The sequence below is a fragment of the Megalobrama amblycephala genome, linkage group LG13 (genome assembly GCF_018812025.1).
Source record: "Megalobrama amblycephala isolate DHTTF-2021 linkage group LG13, ASM1881202v1, whole genome shotgun sequence".
In the NCBI taxonomy this organism is placed as follows: domain Eukaryota; kingdom Metazoa; phylum Chordata; class Actinopteri; order Cypriniformes; family Xenocyprididae; genus Megalobrama; species Megalobrama amblycephala.
In genome coordinates, this window is record NC_063056.1 from 13,103,565 (window position 1) to 13,121,343 (window position 17,779).

The window sequence follows — 17,779 nt, forward strand, 5'->3', positions numbered from 1 at the left end:
GACTGTGCATGAAAAAGGCACTTCTCCGCCTTGACAAAAAGCCCATTCTCTTACAGCCTTTGGAGCACTCACCTGACGTGTTGCACGTGTTCCTGGAGAGAAGAAGAAAAAATCAATATGTCGTCCAGGTAGACATATATGAACTGATCGACCATATCTCTCAACACGTCATTGACGAGTGCTTGGAAGACGGCGGGCGAGTTGGAAAGGCCGAACGGCATAACCAAGTATTCAAAGTGCCCTCTAGGGGTGTTAAAAGCCGTCTTCCATTCATCCCCCTCCCTGATGCGGACCAAATGATAAGCGTTGCGCAGGTCCAATTTCGTGAACAGAGACGCGCCCTGCAGCCGCTCAAAGGCAGAAGACATCAACGGCAAAGGATAAGTATTCTTTACCGTGATGTTGTTCAGTCCTCTGTAATCAATGCACGGCCGCAGAGAGCCATCCTTCTTACCCACGAAAAAAAACCTGCCCCCGCGGGAGATGAAGAAGGGCGGATGATCCCAGCTGCCAGAGAATCAGAAATATATTTCTCCATGACCTCCCTTTCAAGATTAGAAAGTGAATATAACTTGCCTTTGGACGGAGAAGACGCTGGAACTAAATTTATAGCACAGTCATAGGGACGATGCGGAGGAAGAGAAGTAGCCAGGGACTTACTGAACACTTCCTTCAGGTCATGGTACTCCTTGGGCACGTTTGACAGGTTCACCGACTCAGAACGAGACACAGACGAACAAGCAGACAACAAACAAGACGCATGACAGTGTTGGCTCCACTCCACCACGGATCCCTGGCCCCACTCAATCCTGGGCTTGTGCTTCACCAGCCACGGATGTCCCAGGACGATAGGATGATGAGCGGATCTGGAGAGGTAAAATGACAATAGTTCAGTGTGATTACCGGAAATGATGGCAGTGACGGGGTCCGTGGCGTGTGTGATGGTGGGTAGTTTTTGTCCGTTGAGAGCGAAAACAGATATGGCGTGATCCAACGGGCGAATGGGAATGTGCAACCGAGTGGCCAGCTCAAAGTCCATTATGCTTCCTTCCGCGCCCGAGTCGACCAGGGCCTGGCAGATGTGATGCTCCAGATGGGAGGAGCGTCGCAGACGATGATTTATCCAAAGCTAGACCACCCGACAGTAACCTCGGTCCTACTGCCGGACCTTGCCTTTCACTGGGCAGTCCCTTCTCCTTCCGGTGTGTCCTCTCCTCCCGGGAGAGCCGAGCTCTCCCCACCTGCATGGGCTCGTGATCGAACGGGGGACCGACCGTGTGCTCACCGCTGACCCCCGCAGCATCCAGTTCTTCGAGACGCGCCACAGGCTTCCTGCGTTCAGCGCGCTCATGCAAACGGCCATCCACTCGCAGCGCGAGCTCAATCAGTCCGTTAAGAGTGGTGTGTAAATCCAGTGAATAGATCTCCTGCTGCACACGGTCGGCCAGCCCATGCAGGAACACTAACGCGACTTTAGACTCCTCAGAAGAGAACGTGTTAGGTTGTAGAGAGAAATAAATAGAGCATTTAGATAGAAAAGCTCTACAAGCATCAGGTTCTCCACCATACCTCTCTGGTGCAGGAATACGAGGCTCTTGTGGCGTGCTGGTTGATGAGTGGGGAACGGGCGGTGGGGCTGGCGCAGTGGGAGATGAAAGATGTAATACCTGGGTTGAGAGCTCGGCCACCTGCGCCACCAACGTTTGCACGGTGCGAGCAGTGGCCATCACCTGCTCGTCCTGCTGATCCATCCGTTGAGCGTTCCTGCTCAAATACTCCTGAAGATCCGACGACCTTGCTGGATCCATCTTGGTCAGTTCGTTCTGTCAGGAAATGAACACAGAGAGAGGATCCAAGTGCAAGTAAAACAGGATTTATTGACAGAATACGCTGTACAATAACTTCACTCCAAAAAGGGCAGTTGTTGCAGTCACAAAGATGAGCTGACGCCGTGGTGTGTAGAAACAGATGAACCGGGTGGCGCAGGGCTGCAACGGGTATCAGAAGCCAAGGAATAATCCAACCCAGACGCGGGCACAAGACGAAGGTCCAGAACCCCAGGATAACAAGAGGTGAAACACAGAGACACGACAGCGGGACAGCCTGCAACGAACTGACAAAGACACCATGTAGACACACACATTAAATAGCAAACACTGAACAAGACACGGCTGGCAGCACATCACAATCAGACAGGTGGGTGACGCCAACACAATCACTCACTCAGTGCAACACACACCACAACCACACGAGGGCGAGTAAGTGAACCCATGAACCGTGACAGTAGAGGCTTGATTGTGCATGATGGCAGTCCAGCCAGAAGAGCATTGTAGTAATCAATCCTAGAAATTACCAGGGCCTGGATGAGAAGTTGTGTTGCATGTTGTGTTAGAAAAGGCCTGATTTTCCTGATGTTGTGTATTGCAAATCTGCATGACCAAGCGGTCTTTGCAATGTGTTCTTTAAAGTTCAGTTGGTCATCAAAGATTACTCCGAGATTTCTGGCCGACCTTGATGGGGTAATTGATGATGTACCTAGCTGGATGGTGAAATCGTGCTGTCAGATTGGCAGGGAAGACAAGAAGCTCTGTCTTTGCCAGGTTGAGCTGCAGGTGATGTCCCTTCATCCATGCCGAGATGTCCGGCAGACAGCTTGAGATTAGTGTAGCTACTGTGGGATCATCTGGATGAAATGAAAGGAAAAGCTGTGTGTCATCAGCATAGCAATGATATGAGAAACCATGTGCCTGTATGATGGGACCCAGTGATGCAGTGTATATGAAGAAGAGGAGGGGTCCAAGAACTGAACCCTGAGGAACTCCTGTTATCAGTTGATGTGCTTTGGATTCCTTCCCTCTCCAGGCAACCCTGAAGGACCTACCTGTGAGATAGGATTCAAACCAGTGAAGTGGGGATCCTGTGATGCCCAGTGATGAGAGGGTGGAAAGAAGGATCTGATGATTCACAATGTCAAAGGCAGCAGATAGTTCTAGCGGAATAAGAACTGATGATTTGGAATCAGCCTTCGCAATCCGCAGGGATTCAGTGACCGACAGTAATGCATGTCCTGATATTGCTGAGTTAGATGCATTCCTGTAACAACATTCTAGTCTGAAAATTTTAGTCTTAACCCTATTCCTACCCCTAAACCTAACCCTACCCATAAGTTATCCCAAAAATCTGAGGGAAATGATAGATGAATAACACTGATGTAGAAGCACCAATTCATGATTTTAAGCCTAAACTTGACATAATCTGTCAACTTGTCCCTCAAATCTGATTGGTTGATTTAAATGTTGTTCCAGGATCAACAAAAATGTTGACCCAGGAACATGTTGAACTCAGCAAAATCAGGTTATGTGACAGTAATGCAATCTCAGTTAAATGACTGCTCTTGAAACCGGATTGGTTTACATCCAGCTGGTTATTCTGTGAGGGGAAAGATGATACCTGGTTGAACACAACCTGTTCAAGTGTTTTTGCTATGAATGATAAGAGAGACAGGTCTGTAACTGTCTACAAGTGATGTGTTTAATGTGGGTTTTTTCAGCAGTGGAGTTACCTGAGCCTGCTGGAATGTGGTAGGGAAAATGCCATTGTGGAGAGATGTGTTGATAATAGGGGTGAGCCCGAAGCCGAATATCTTATTCGGGAAGGCACGGATAATGGCTTCAAAACGAATAATGGATAATGAATAATTCTGCCACATAATATTTGGCTGAGACTGAAACAGTCACTCCTCGTGTTTTCTGGATAACAGGTGAGCCAGGGGATCATAGCGCGATACATAAACCTCTAAAATCACTACACAATAATATGTGTGTGAAGCGAACGTGTGTAAACTTTATGAATGAAATGAGCTCAAATCAAATAACCGCGTTGCTGTTGCGTCTCTCCGAAATCAGAGCTTGAGAGGAGTAATATCGACTAAAATACTACATCATACACGTTATACTGTTCAATATGTTAAGGCTATTTAATTGATGTAAACCTTGCACAATATGATACACGAATGAATGGAATTAGCACACGACTGCAAAATAGCCATGCTCCGTCTCTGAGAAACAATCCTGCTCTCTGTCATGATAATCAACTAATATAGACATTTTCTACTAGGTGTACACGTTAGCTCCTTTATCTGTTGCTGGTTTGAGAGGCACATGCACATTTGTTTAGTGAAGTTCGTCTCTTATGCTGAAGAGAAAGTTTTGTCTAAGTACAGTCGCAAAGCGCGGACTGGACAGAGCAAAGCCAGGGCTGGGTCTGCCTCCTCCGGGGGCAGCGCTTGCAGACTCACTACCTGGTCCCTGAAGGGAGTGGTAGGAACCTTGGGCACATAGCCAGGCCGGGGTCTCAGTACCACGTGGCTGTCACCCGGCCCGAACTCAAGGCATGATTCGTCGAACGAAAATGCCTGCAGGTCCCCTACCCTCTTGATGGAGGCCAATGCAACCAGCAGCAAAGTCTTCATAGACAAAATCTTTAAGTCTGCTGACTGCAAAGGCTCAAAGGGAGCATTCTGAAATGCTCTTAGCACCAGAGCAAGGTCCCAAGAGGGTATGGAGGGGGGTCGAGGAGGATTTAACCGTCTCGCCCCCCTAAGGAACCTGATGACCAGGTTGTGCTTACCAACGGATTTGCCATCTATGTGGTCATGGTATGCAGAAATAGCAGCAGCATGGACTTTGAGGGTGGAGGGGGACAGCCTACGCTCCAACCCTTGCTGCAAGAAGGAAAGCACAACTCCGATCGAGCATCTTCGGGGGTCTTTTCGGCGAGAAGAGCAACACTCAACAAACAGGTTCCACTTCAAGGCGTAAGCATGTCTCGTAGACGGTGCACATGCCGAAGTGATGGTGTTAAGTACCTCGGGGGGTAAGTCACCTAGAACCTCCGCGTCCCGTCCAGGGACCAGACATGGAGTTTCCAGAGGTCTGGAAGCGGGTGCCAAAGTGTGCCCCGTCTCTGAGAAAGAAGGTCCTTCCTCAGAGGAATAGGCCAGGGAAGGGCTGTCGCGAGGAGTGAGAGTTCCGGGAACCAGGTCCGGTTGGGCCAATAGGCCGCAACTAGCAGGACCTTCTCCTCGTCCTCCCTGACTTTGCACAATGTCTGTGCAAGTAGGCTCACAGGGGGAAACGCATATTTGCGAAGGCTGTGTGCCAGTGCATCTGTCCTGAGTGTTCCCTCGGACAGGGAGTAAAACAACTGGCAGTGGGAGGTTTCTGGTGAGGCAAACAGGTCTACCTGAGCCTCTCCGAACTCTCTCCAGATCAGCTGGACCACCTGGGGTTGGAGTTGCCACTCTCCCGGCAGCGCTGCTCGTGAGAGCTCGTCGGCCGGACGGTTGAGCACACCGGGGACATGAATGGCGCGAAGCAACCTCAGATGCTTCTGACTCCAGAGGAGGAGATGGCGGGCGGGTTGCGACATGCGACCTGAGCGCAGACCACCTTGACGGTTGATGTATGCAACAGTCGCAGTGTTGTCTGTACAGACCAGTACATGCTTGCCCCATAGCGGCCCTTTGAGGCGGCTCAGGGCAAGGCGTACCGCTAACACGGAAAGTGCCGTGTTGCCACTCCCATCTCGGGACTCGGCCGTGAAGCCAGTGTTGAAGCGGTCTCATATGAAGCAAATCGAGCAGTGTTACTGCCGCTGCGGCTGCCATATGCCCCAGGAGCCTCTGAAAGAATTTCAGTGGGACCGCTGTCCTGCCTTTGAATGTATTCAAGCAGTTCAACACCGACTGAACACGTTCCTCTGTGAGGCGTGCTGTCTGCTCGACCGAATCCAACTCCATACCGAGAAAAGAGATCCTCTGCACAGGGGAGAGTTTGCTCTTTTCCCAGTTGACCTGAAGACCCAACTGGCTGAGGTGTCTGAGCACCAAATCCCTGTGTTCACACAACTGATCCCGCGACTGAGCTAGGATGAGCCAGTCGTCGAGATAGTTGAGGATGCGAACACCCTGTTCTCTCATGGGAACAAGGGCTCCCTCCACGACTTTCGTGAAGACGCGGGGAGACAGGGCCAGCCCGAAGGTTAGGACTCTGTACTGATAAGCTCGACCTTGCAAGACATTGGCATCGACATCTTTCACTGCAGTGAAGTGGACACCCCTGAACTTGGGGGGATGCCGGGGCGAACTGAATCACATATCCGAGCCTGATGGTCTGAATGAGCCAGCGAGACGGACTGGGGAGCGCTAACCAGGCTTGCAGAGACCGTACAAGCGGGACCAGAGGGAACGCAGGCGTACCCGCAGTGGGGCAGCGTGGTGGAACACAGGGACGTGGCTCGGGGGGCTCTCTTTGCAAGGTGGCCCGAAGCGGGGTCAGAGCGTGCTGAGCAACACTTACCTGGTTCCACGGATGGACAGAGGGAGCAGACGAGGCTTTGACTGCCCGCTGCGCGCTGCTGTCCACTGGCGACAGCAGAGGGGGATGAGAGTGGTGAGGTTCTTGCCCTCCCACTGCTCTCCGAGCCCTCTTCGGATCCGGAGATGAAGAAAACTGCTCTTTTATTGAAAATTTGGGTACTGCTGGCTGTTGGGCCATCAGCAGAACACAAACAAAAGGAAACAAAGGATTCTCTACCCGGCCCTCCTCCGGGGAAAGGAGTGGTGCGGTCACCAACTCCCGAAGAGCAGTCCCATCCATCTCCAGGTCGCCCGTCCTAGGGCCTCTTGGACTTGGACTTTACGAACTTCCGGGTAAAGCCCCGCCCACTTCCGGTTTTATCTGAATACAGATACGAATAATTTCGAGATTGTTACAAATACAGATACAGATACAGATAGTGGCTAGAGGGGGACAGAGGAGAGAGTGGAATGTTTTGAAGTGCTGCTGATCTTGTTGTGGAAATATGTTGATTTAGCAGTATTAACTTCACCAGAAAAGGATGAGAGGAGAGACTGATACATACCTAGATCAGATGGGACTTTTGATTTGCGCCATTTTCTCTCTGCTGTCCACAGACATTTTGGGGGGCAGGGGCTCAAGTGGAAAAAAGGGCACTTATAATTATTTATTTAAAAAAATAATAAACCCTTAAATATATTAAGATAATTCTGACTTCCTTACCAATTTATTTTAATTCCCCCACACTCACGCAATTGTTTTATTCTTGATTTCTACAAAATAATCAGTTCACACAGAGACCATGTTCTTCTTTAGTACTGACTAAGTTTATCATAAGAGCAGACGACAGCAAAGGAAATTATGCCATAATGTTCATGTTTTCTACTACTATTTTCAAGAAGCTATATATTTAGAATAAATGACCGCACCAAGGAGAGGGACATAGTTTCACTAATTATTTGTTTATTTTACACAAATCAGTAAATCATTTAATTCTTTTGGTGTTATTGGAATACTTCTTTCATGTAGTGGACAATTTTAAGATTTTGGTCCATTTTTGCTTCCATTTCTTTCACTCTAATGGAAAGAAAACTTAACCCTAACCCTACACATTTAGATGGTGTTTGTTTTAAGCCTTCTACCATCCGTTTGTTTGCATCTGTAGATTTCTTCTAAATTAACCAAAACAAGCTAATCTGCATATTTAAACACATCAAGAGTTTCTTACCCTGAAATGTTATAAATACATTATATATTATAACAAATGCCTGCAGAAGGTGCCAAAAGCCTGCTGATATTTGTTGTTACACAGCACAGCACGATCAAATCCACAATCAAAGCCAACCACCATAAATAAATAAAAACTTTTTTCTTTTTTTCTTTTGATAGAAATTCTACAGCCACTTTTATCTATGTATTCTCCTGTGTACGCGTAGATTTAGGAATAGCATTATGTAATGCTGTATTATGATTTTTAAATAGTTTTAATAAATCTTGCATCCATAGAAAACTGTCTAATAATGCGGTTCATGGATGCTCCTCTTCTGGTATTGACAGCCCTACAGATATCTTTACCATGGTTCAAAACGCAATGCATAGCACATTAAAATAATTGAAATTATAATATGACATAAATTACATTAGTATCAAATCAGGCAGATGCGTTGCTATTAACATGGTGTTAAATATAAATAAACTCACCCTTAAATAGTTTCACAATAGTTTCTCAAATTTCACATGTCTGTGAACATACATAGGCTACCTGAAAGGAATGCACGGGATGGATCCATCTAGGGCTTTTTTTTTTTCGCTTCTCATCGCCAGACAGCAGTTGTATTTTCCCGGGCATAGCTGTCAGAAGTTTTCAGCCAGCAGCAAACACGAGGTGTGTGGGAATGAATGACGTGTCGTGGAGGGAGGGCAACTGAACTCGACAAAGTCAACCTGATATATAGTATTTATTATTATTATTATTTTATTCAGTAAATATATTTTTGACAGGGAAGCTGTGCGCAAACAGGAATATTTATTCATTTAAAAAAAAAAAAAGCACCCCAGAAAAAAGGGCACTTTCTCTCGAGGAAGAAAAAGGGCAGGGGCTCAAGCCCCCACAGGTGTATAAAATCAAGCACCTAGGCATGCAGACTGCTTCTACAAACATTTGTGAAAGAATGGGTCACTCTCAGGAGCTCAGTGAATTCAAGCATGATACCGTGATAGGTGGCCACCTGTGCAATAAGTCTGTTCATGAAATTTCCTCACTACTAAATATTCCACGGTCAACTGTTAGTGGTATCATAACAAAGTGGAAGCAATTGGGAACAACAGCAACTCAGCCACAAAGTGGTAGTAAAATCACAGAGCGGGGTCAGCGCATGCTGAGGCGCACAGTGCGCAGAAGTCGCCAGCTTTCTGCAGAGTCAATTGCTACAGACTTCCAAACTTTGTGTGGCCTTCAGATTAGCTCAAGAACAGTGCGTAGAGAGCTTCATGGAATGAGTTTCCATGGCCAAGCAGCTGCATCCAAGCCTTACATCACCAAGTGCAAGGCAAAGCGTCAGATGCAGTGGTGTAAAGCACACCGCCACCGGACTCTAGAGTAGTGGAGACGTGTTCTCTGGAGTGACAAAACACGCCTCTCTGTCTGGCAATCTGATGGACGAATCTGGGTTTGGTGGTTGCCAGGAGAGCAGTACTTGCCTGACGGCATTGTGCCAAGTGTAAAGTTTGGTGGAGGGGGGATTATGGTGTGGGGTTGTTTTTCAGAGGTTGGGCTTGGACCCTTAGTTCCAGTGAAAGGAACTCTTAATGCTACAGCATACTAAGACATTTTCGACAATTTCATGCTCCCAACTTTGTGGGAACAGTTTGGGGATGGCCCCTTCCTGTTCCAACATGACTGCGCATCAGTGCACAAAGCAAGGTCCATAAAGACATGGATGAGCGAGTTTAGTCTAGAGGAACTTGACTGGCCTGCACAGTGTCCTGACCTCAACCCGATAAAACACCTTTAGGATGAATTAGAGCGGAGACTGCAAGCCACGCCTTCTTGTCCAACATCAGTGCCTGACCTCACTAATGCGCTTCTTGAAGAATGGTCAAACATTCCCATAAACACACTCCTAAACCTTGTGGAAAGCCTTCCCAGAAGAGTTGAAGCTGTTATAGCTGCAAAGGGTGGGCCAACTCCATATTAAACAATACGGATTAAGAATGGTGTGTCATTAAATTTCATGTGCACGTAAAGGCAGGCGTCCCAAAACTTTTGGCAATATAGTGTATATAAATTCATAATTCTATTGTCTTTGAAATATGGGGATTTATATTATATGTGTAATTACACATTTGCAATAATGAAGTTGCAATTTAGTACATTTAAATACATTAACTTTAAATGTAATATCAGTTAAAATCCTACAGTTAAAATGAAAATCAAGTACTTTACATGCTTTAGTCTTTTTAGAAGACATGTTATTCAACACATCAAAATAAGCATACTTTAAAGCATGACAAATGATTATTAAAACAAGGGGGTCATGAAACCCCCCTGTTTTAGTCTGGTCATTCACACCTCTGAGCTGCAAAAACTCTGTAAAAATGGGCGTGTAAAGCTCTGGAAAAGTGGGAGTGAACAGAGGAGAGAGAACAACCAATGAAGCACAGACCTAGAACTCACTCATTATACAGAATAATGAATATTAATATATGAGCATGGAGAAAATGACAACAAACTCCCAAGCACAAGGAAGAAATGCGAAAGAATATTTAATAGGGCTAATAATAGGCTACTTTGATTACGTTTATGAGCACTGCACTCAAAATCAGTCTTTTGTCTATTAGAATAATCGTGTCGTCATGTTCAGATAGGCTACACCACTGCATGAGTGTCCAGTTTGCACACATAATTCATTTGAAGAAGACTTGATGAAATATGTGTGCATAACTACACTGTGCTGGTTCATGTTTGGTGCAGGAGAATGTGTGTAATAAAAACTTTAAACATGGATGCTTTATTCTGTATGAGCTATGAGCCACGTGGCTAGTGTTGTTAAACACAAGGTGAAGCTCCGTGCTGAAACCGATCATATGCGCGTTCCGCGTGTATATCATAACAGTTGTATTTTTCATGTGTTCGTATTCAAACTCCAGCTCTGACTGCATCGCAAGCAAAATACAAACAACATATGTGCTACTGTGCTGGGGAAAACAGCCTACAGCTCGCATGTTTGAACGCAGCTAGAGCAGGCAGAGGTGAATGAGCTGCACTTTTGTGACATTTGAATTCTCCGCTATAATGCGATCTCATGCGAACATATTTTCCATTTGTGCTGGTAGATTACAGCAAAACAATCCACATGCTGAATCCACATTCTCTGAATGACAACAGACCGAGGCGAGAGAAGTGATACTTCCCCATGCATAATACCGCAATTATAATCTTATGCATACTACAGCATATATATATTATGTCATGAATATATGTCGAGATTTGCTCGAAACGGTCTACGTCATCATGTTCGACCATGCCCATACTTGGGCCAAAAGTACACGATTACGTCAGATTTGTGATGTTGCTCCGACTCAGCTTTTCAAACCGGAAGACAAAAATCGCTCTGAAAAATGCAAAGATAACTATTTTTCACTTATGAATAACATTAATAAGTACCTTTAGTGTTTCCAATGATGTGCAGCCTATACATATCTGTTTACATCTCAAAAAAAGTGTTTTGGGGTTTCATGACCCTTTAAAAAGGTACTTTAGGTAAAACTTTGGTAACACTTTATATTACAGTGTCCTTGTTATACATGCTACATGTTGATACTGTGGTAATAACTATAAATTATGTAACACTGTCACCTTAAAGGTGCCCTAGAACCCTTTTTCACAAGATGTAATATAAGTCTAAGGTGTCCCCTGAATGCGTCTGTAAAGTTTCAGCTCAAAATACCCCATAGATTTTTTTATTATCCAATTTTTTAACTGCCTATTTTGGGGCATAATTAGAAATGCGCCGATTCTGTGCGTGTCCCCTCACGCTCCCCGGCCCCAAGCTTGCAACTCTATAATACATTGCATAAACAAAGTTCACACAGCTAATATATCCCTCAAAATGGATCTTTACAAAGTGTTCATCATGCAGCATATCAGATCATGTAAGTATAGTATTTATTTGGATGTTTACATTTGATTCTGAATGAGTTTGATAGTGCTCCATGGCTAACGGGGCTAAAGCTAACATTACACACCATTGGAGAGATTTATAGAGAATGAAGTTGTGTTTATGAATTATACAGACTGCAAGTGTTTAATAATGAAAATAACGACATGGTCTCTGTGAATACAGTAAGAAACAATGGTAACTTTAACCACATTTAACAGTACATTAGCAACATACTAACGAAACATTTAGAAAGACAATTTACAAATATCACTAAAAATATCATGATATCATGGATCATGTCAGTTATTATTGCTCCATCTGCCATTTTTCGCTATTGTCCTTGCTTGCTTACCTGCATAAAGTCTGTTGATTCGGCTGTGCAGCTCCAGACGTTAATACTGGCTTGTCTAATGCCTTGAACATGGGCTGGCATATGCTAAATTTGGGGGCGTACATATTATTGTTCTTCGGAGGTCTTTTGCAAAAATCAAATTTACATAAGAAGAAGGAAACAATGGTGTTTGAGACTCACTGTATGTCATTTCTATGTACAGAACTCTAATAATTTAACTATGCCGAGGTAAATTAAATTTTCAATTCTTAACCCTGTTAATCATGTATACTAGCACACTCTGTCTATACTGTAAGTATAATGTAAGCGAGTGCAAAGGCCAGCATTATCATATATGTCTAAAGAATTGAAGTCTGCTATGTAAAAACAAGTGTGGCAGGCAACATCTAGGGAGTAAAGTGTATAAAGATCAGCAGTACGAATGAAAAAAGGTGCGTTTGTTTCTGGCCGGCAGAAATAGATTTGCTTAAAGGATTAGTTCACTTTCAAATTAAAATGTTCCTGATAATTTACTCACCCCCATGTAATCCAAGATGTTCATGTCTTTCTTTTTTCAGTCGAAAAGAAATTTTTGATGAAAAAATTCCAGGATTTTTCTCCATATAGTGGACTTCAATGGAGCCCAAACGGTTGAAGGTCAAAATTTTTGAAAACAGTTTCAGTGCAGCTTCAAAGGGCTTTAAATGATACCAGATGAGGAATAAGGGCCTTATCTAGAGAAATCATTGCTCATTTTCTTAAAAAAAAAAAAAAAAAATATATATATATATATATATATATATATATATATATATATATGCTTATCTTGAACTAGCTCTCTTCTTCTTCTTCTTCTCTATTAGAATTCTGGCAGTGTAGACACTGCTAAGTGTATTACTGCCCTCCACAGGTCAAAGTTTGAACTAATTGTTATATACTTGCACTAGCATATTGTATATGACAATTTAGTTCAAACTTTGACCTGTGGAGGGCAGTAATACACTTAAGGCTGGAATACACTACACGATTTTTAAAATCTGAACAGATTTTTAAAACACTAGGCATCATACACTTGCCGACTTTGTAAATGGTTACAGAGAAAAGCTGGGCATCATACACTACCAGACTTTAAAAATGTTCGGAACACAAACAGAAACACGCGCCTGGTTGCTAGGAGATGCATGACAGACAGGCGAAACACATGCAGGAGATGAGATGACCCGCAGTAGTGGAAGATGCGAGGCAAATGCGTTTGGAGATAGACAGGGGTGGGTAGACAGTCAGTATGGACAGATTACAACAGGAGTTAGAGGTAAATTGCGTAGTTTTATGATTATCCAAGTTGTTACCTTTAATATAATCAATTATTAATCGCTGTGTACATTTAATATAATATAATCAATAATTCGTAGCTTCTGACATTTTAATCCAGCTACATATCAAGGATAAAGCGTAAATGTATAATGGATAGTGATGAATATTAACATATTTAATAATGAATGAACCGCAGAAAGTGGTTTGTTAAATCTCTCAAGACAAAGCTAGTACGGTACTTACTAAAGCAATTTTTTCTATCATGGTGGAGCTCCACTTATTCTTTAATGATTTTTTTTTTTTTTTTCTGTATTATGAGAAAGAATTTCCGTATTTTTCAACCTGGGAGCGACGTGAGCTGTATTAACCCGACTGTGTGACGAAACTGCCGCAAACAATTACTAAAATGGCAGATTCTGCATTTTCTCATTTAATTCATGAATGTCATGTGCGATCTCGCGGGCGCGGCTCCATCTAGCGGCTGTAAGCGGTATATTTTAGTGTCTCAACATGATTACTCGTCAAGCGCCAAGCTTGTGATTCGTGCGCTGAATGAGATACGTTTTTCCTTATTACCTGATTTTGTACAGTAGTCTCATATTTTTTTTCTCGATCTTTGTGACCTTGCACCCTTGATTTGCATGGCTTGGGCACCGCACCGTATGACTGTATCATGTATGTACTGTAGCAACAACACATATGGTACACTGATATGTGTTCTAAAATAGGCTCAAAATATCAAACATGTTTGATATCCTCCGACTGGATGGAATCACAATCTGAAGCTAAAAAATCGGAGTCTATGACCGTGATATACTACGCGATTTTCCATGGAATCTGTCAGCTCAAATCTGTAGACTGGCTCTGACTTTTGTCAACTAGCGTCAACTTGTTCAGACTGTAAATCGGGGGGAAAATCGGGGCAAAAATCGTGTAGTGCAGCACTTCTCAAAGTCCGGACTCCGGTCCGGATCCGGACCCGGAGGGAATTAAATCCGGACCCGCCTCCATTTCATATTTCAACAGCAGTAATTGTGTATAAGGGATTAAAAGTCTGGATTTCCTACTTTGATAACTCCTACTTTTGGAGATGGTCCAAAATTAAAGCGAAGGTGAGATATATTTAAAGTTTTCCTCCGTGATTCAGTTGCCATGACATCCAGTGAGTGTATACTTTTGACGCAATTAGCCTTTCGTCGGCCCCTCCCCCAAAACGGCCATTGTCCAATCATACATCATAGCAACCGTTACTATGTGAGCAGGTCCGCCAAACATTGACTCCAACCAAGATGGTGAAGCGGTGCGCCCACAGCGTTTGTAAATCGGACACTAGATACCCCGAGAGATTGTCTGGAGGAGTTGTGTTCTTTCCATTCCCAAAGCCGAAAACACAACGTGAGCGGTGCCTACAATGGATAAAACAGTGTGGACGGCCCCACTCCCAGTTAAATGAGTCGAACATTAGGAAGCATAAATACATCTGCTTAAAGGTAAGGCTAACAGCTAACTAGTTACCGTGTTGTCTAGATCTACTAACTAGAGGCAAGAACACAAATTGGACCAAAGTTATGATTGGGTCTGTTGGGTCTTTGAGCTCCCCAACTTTATTTTTCATCAGTTTACAACAAAGTCGAACATAGCGCCCCAACAAGCAACTTTAAATAATTTTGTTTTTATCTTTCATGTACGTTAGCATTTTATGAACGGAAAACCTACCCCTGAGTATTAGTATTAGCTGTTTTCAGATTCAGAATGTTTTATATCCATTGTTGAACATAATTCACAACTAGGAAATAGCTTTGGCTTAGTTAAGGGTGCATAACAGATAATAAAATAAAATAAAATGGATATCTCAATGCCTTATATTTTGTTTTGTATTTCATTTTATTATTTTATCTGTTATGCACCTTTTAAGCCAAAGCAATTTTCTATTTGTGAATTCTGTTCATCAACAATGGAAATAAAACATTCTGATTCTGATTCTCAAAACGGCTATTCTCAAAACAACAGAGAAATGTTAGTTAGCTTTGAATGGCTTTGACGCACATGTTAAGCTAGCTAACATACCCTTGTATTTGAACAAAATAGCTACTCGCAATAGACAATAATAGACCATAACATATGAAAGAGAACTTACCCGGCAGTGCAAGAGCATGACTGGTCCACAAGGCTGTGCTGGTTGCATTTGAGGTACAGGTCATGGGGTTTCTCAGATTTCGCTTGAGACCGGTAAGCATTAGCCTCGATAGTAGTCGTGTCTCCTTCATTGCGTATTTTTATATTTTGAATGTATCCCTCCACTGCATACTGTAACCCCTTTTGCCTCGATCTGGAGGATATCGCGGAGGTATTGCTCAAAAAAAGGTCACTGACAAGCACGGGTATACCTCTTCCCGTCATGGCAATCTGTCGCGCTGGTCGTGTTTGACCATTTGTTTGTCGGACATAGCAACAGTAACTAAGGGGGGCGGGGCTCGGCGAAAGGCTAATTGGGCGCGAGTCGCGCGACGCGACACTTCACCGCAGTAAGCGTTTGAATGGGTGTGGAGCAGTGGTTCAACCTGCGGCCCATCACGAATGTAAATGTGGCCCGCGATATGCCGACCACAATAATAATAATAAAAACAATTATAGCATCACAATTTATTTTTGTTTTAAAATTTAAACTAAAGTTAATTAAATAAATATAAATTAGCTATAATGCTTTATTTGTCATATAAATTAATTTTGGTGAGCATTTATTGTTTTCAGACATCAGGCAATATAGGCTAATGATGCAATCACTCAGTTAACGAAACAAACACAAGTGAGCGCTTAGGAGCCATTAATTTTGTAAATTTAAGCCTCAAAATGGTCAAATTTGTTATTAAAGGAGAAAAACAATGTGGAACATAAAATGAAGGAATACATGCAAACAAGAAGAGTCACAGCATCAGCTGTAGGGCCTAAAGGTAAGAAGAATGGAAGAATCAGTTGTTAATGAGCGAGATGGGCAGCCTTCCTGTTTGCTCTGAAGTAAAGTACTTGACAAGCAAAACCTACAATTTCAAAAGACTGAACTGTGAATTCGATGTGTTTGTTTGATGTACTTGTATTTTAAATCAGTAAAAATAACCGCATCAGCGGCGCACCCGCGGCTGGATTGAGCCCAACTATGTGCACGCTCGCGGATCCGATGCTGCGCGAGGGATTGCGACATGACAGAATGCTTGATATCGTCAGAGATTGTAATTAGCCTACAGTGCGCTCAGTATTGTTAGTAAAAAGAACTGAGTAACATTTGCTTATTAAGGCGTTTATGTGATTGTTTGGTGACTATTGAGATGCTGTTGAAGAGAGTCATACAGTCATACAGAATTAAATAGCAACTTAAAGTGATTGTATATAGTTTGTGTGTTCATTGAGCAATACTGATAATTATTGTAAAGCTAATGTCAGTAAGTTAGTTTTTATTTGTTATTTATTGTGTGCAACATCTAGGTAAAATAATAGTATTATCTGCTAATACCATAACATTAAATCTGATTGGTTTGCATTGGTGACGTCATATGTAAATTATATGCGGCCCATGAGACTTGCACTGGGAAAAAAGATTGAGAACCACTGGTGTAGTGTATTCCAGCCTTTACAATGCTGGAATTCAAATAGAGAAGAAGAAGAGAGCTAGTTCAAGATGAGCATTTATGGTTAAAACATATACATTTTTTATTTTCTTTTTAGAAAATGAGCAATGGTTTCTCTAGATAAGACCCTTATTTCTCATCTGGGATCGCTGTATACTGTCATTTTGACCTTCAACCGTTTGGGCTCCATTGAATTCTACTATATGGAGAAAAATCCTGGAATGTTTTCATCAAAAACCTTAATTTCTTTTCGACTGAAGAAAAAAAGACATGAACATCTTGGATGACAAGGGGGTGAGTAAATTATCAGGAAAATTTAATTTGAAAGTGAACTAATCCTTTAAGCAGAGTTTAGCTATTTTTGCATGTAATTTACTTTTCATCAATTGTGTTAAAACACAAGGTTTTTGTATTATGAATTTATTTAATGTTTTTTGTGTGTGTGTGTGTGTGTGTGTGTGTGTGTGTGTGTTACGCTTCAACTAATTTTAATGGTGCAGTACAAATTTTTTTTTTTTTTTTAAAAGTTGTAACTTAGTGCCCATTTACATCAAAACTAGGCTATGTTGTAACTTACGCACAGCAGGTGCAACCGACCCCTGGCTTACCAGTCAAGAGTGAGCCAGCATAAAAGCAGAGAAGAAACTACCAGAGTTTGAAAAACTTTTCCCCAAGAGCTTTCTCCAGAGCACTGCCTTTGTCCTGCCCAGCCTGTTGCTGCAGTTCACAGTCTTGTTTTTGAACATGATAACTGCTTAACTTTCTACTTTGTGGCATTGCATTATTATTTTTATTTGATTGCTGTGGGTGTCTCCAACATTTACCCTGTAGCAAATTAGCTCAAAGGGAAAATATTAATAATTATTCATAACTTATGATTAATTATGAATATTTGAAACAGTTAATCAGATTAACTTGATGTAGCTACATTTAACATTACAATCAATTAATCAGTTCATCCTGTGAACACTCAGTATTGATTATTAATTA

General features: G+C 42.8%; 1 protein-coding gene across 1 annotated transcript; it reads right to left on the reverse strand.

Moving 5' to 3' along the window:
* Positions 1-725: 725 nt before the first annotated feature.
* Positions 726-2,286, reverse strand: LOC125243893 (AP2-associated protein kinase 1-like). Its single transcript, XM_048153754.1, has 2 exons — positions 1,570-2,286; positions 726-1,332 (listed from the first exon to the last, which is right to left on the reverse strand). Exons 1-2 carry the CDS (start codon positions 1,806-1,808, stop codon positions 1,029-1,031), a joined length of 543 nt encoding a protein of 180 aa, XP_048009711.1. The 5' UTR covers positions 1,809-2,286; the 3' UTR covers positions 726-1,028.
* Between the last annotated feature and the right edge of the window lie 15,493 nt (positions 2,287-17,779).

Bases quoted from the DNA above. Each gene is read 5' to 3' on its own strand.
- LOC125243893 (XM_048153754.1), bottom strand. From the start codon at position 1,808: ATGGATCCAGCAAGGTCGTCGGATCTTCAGGAGTATTTGAGCAGGAAC. The intron at 1,333-1,569 runs GTATGGTGGAGA...CGCTGAACGCAG, and splicing joins CGTATTCCTGCACCAGAGAG to GAAGCCTGTGGCGCGTCTCG.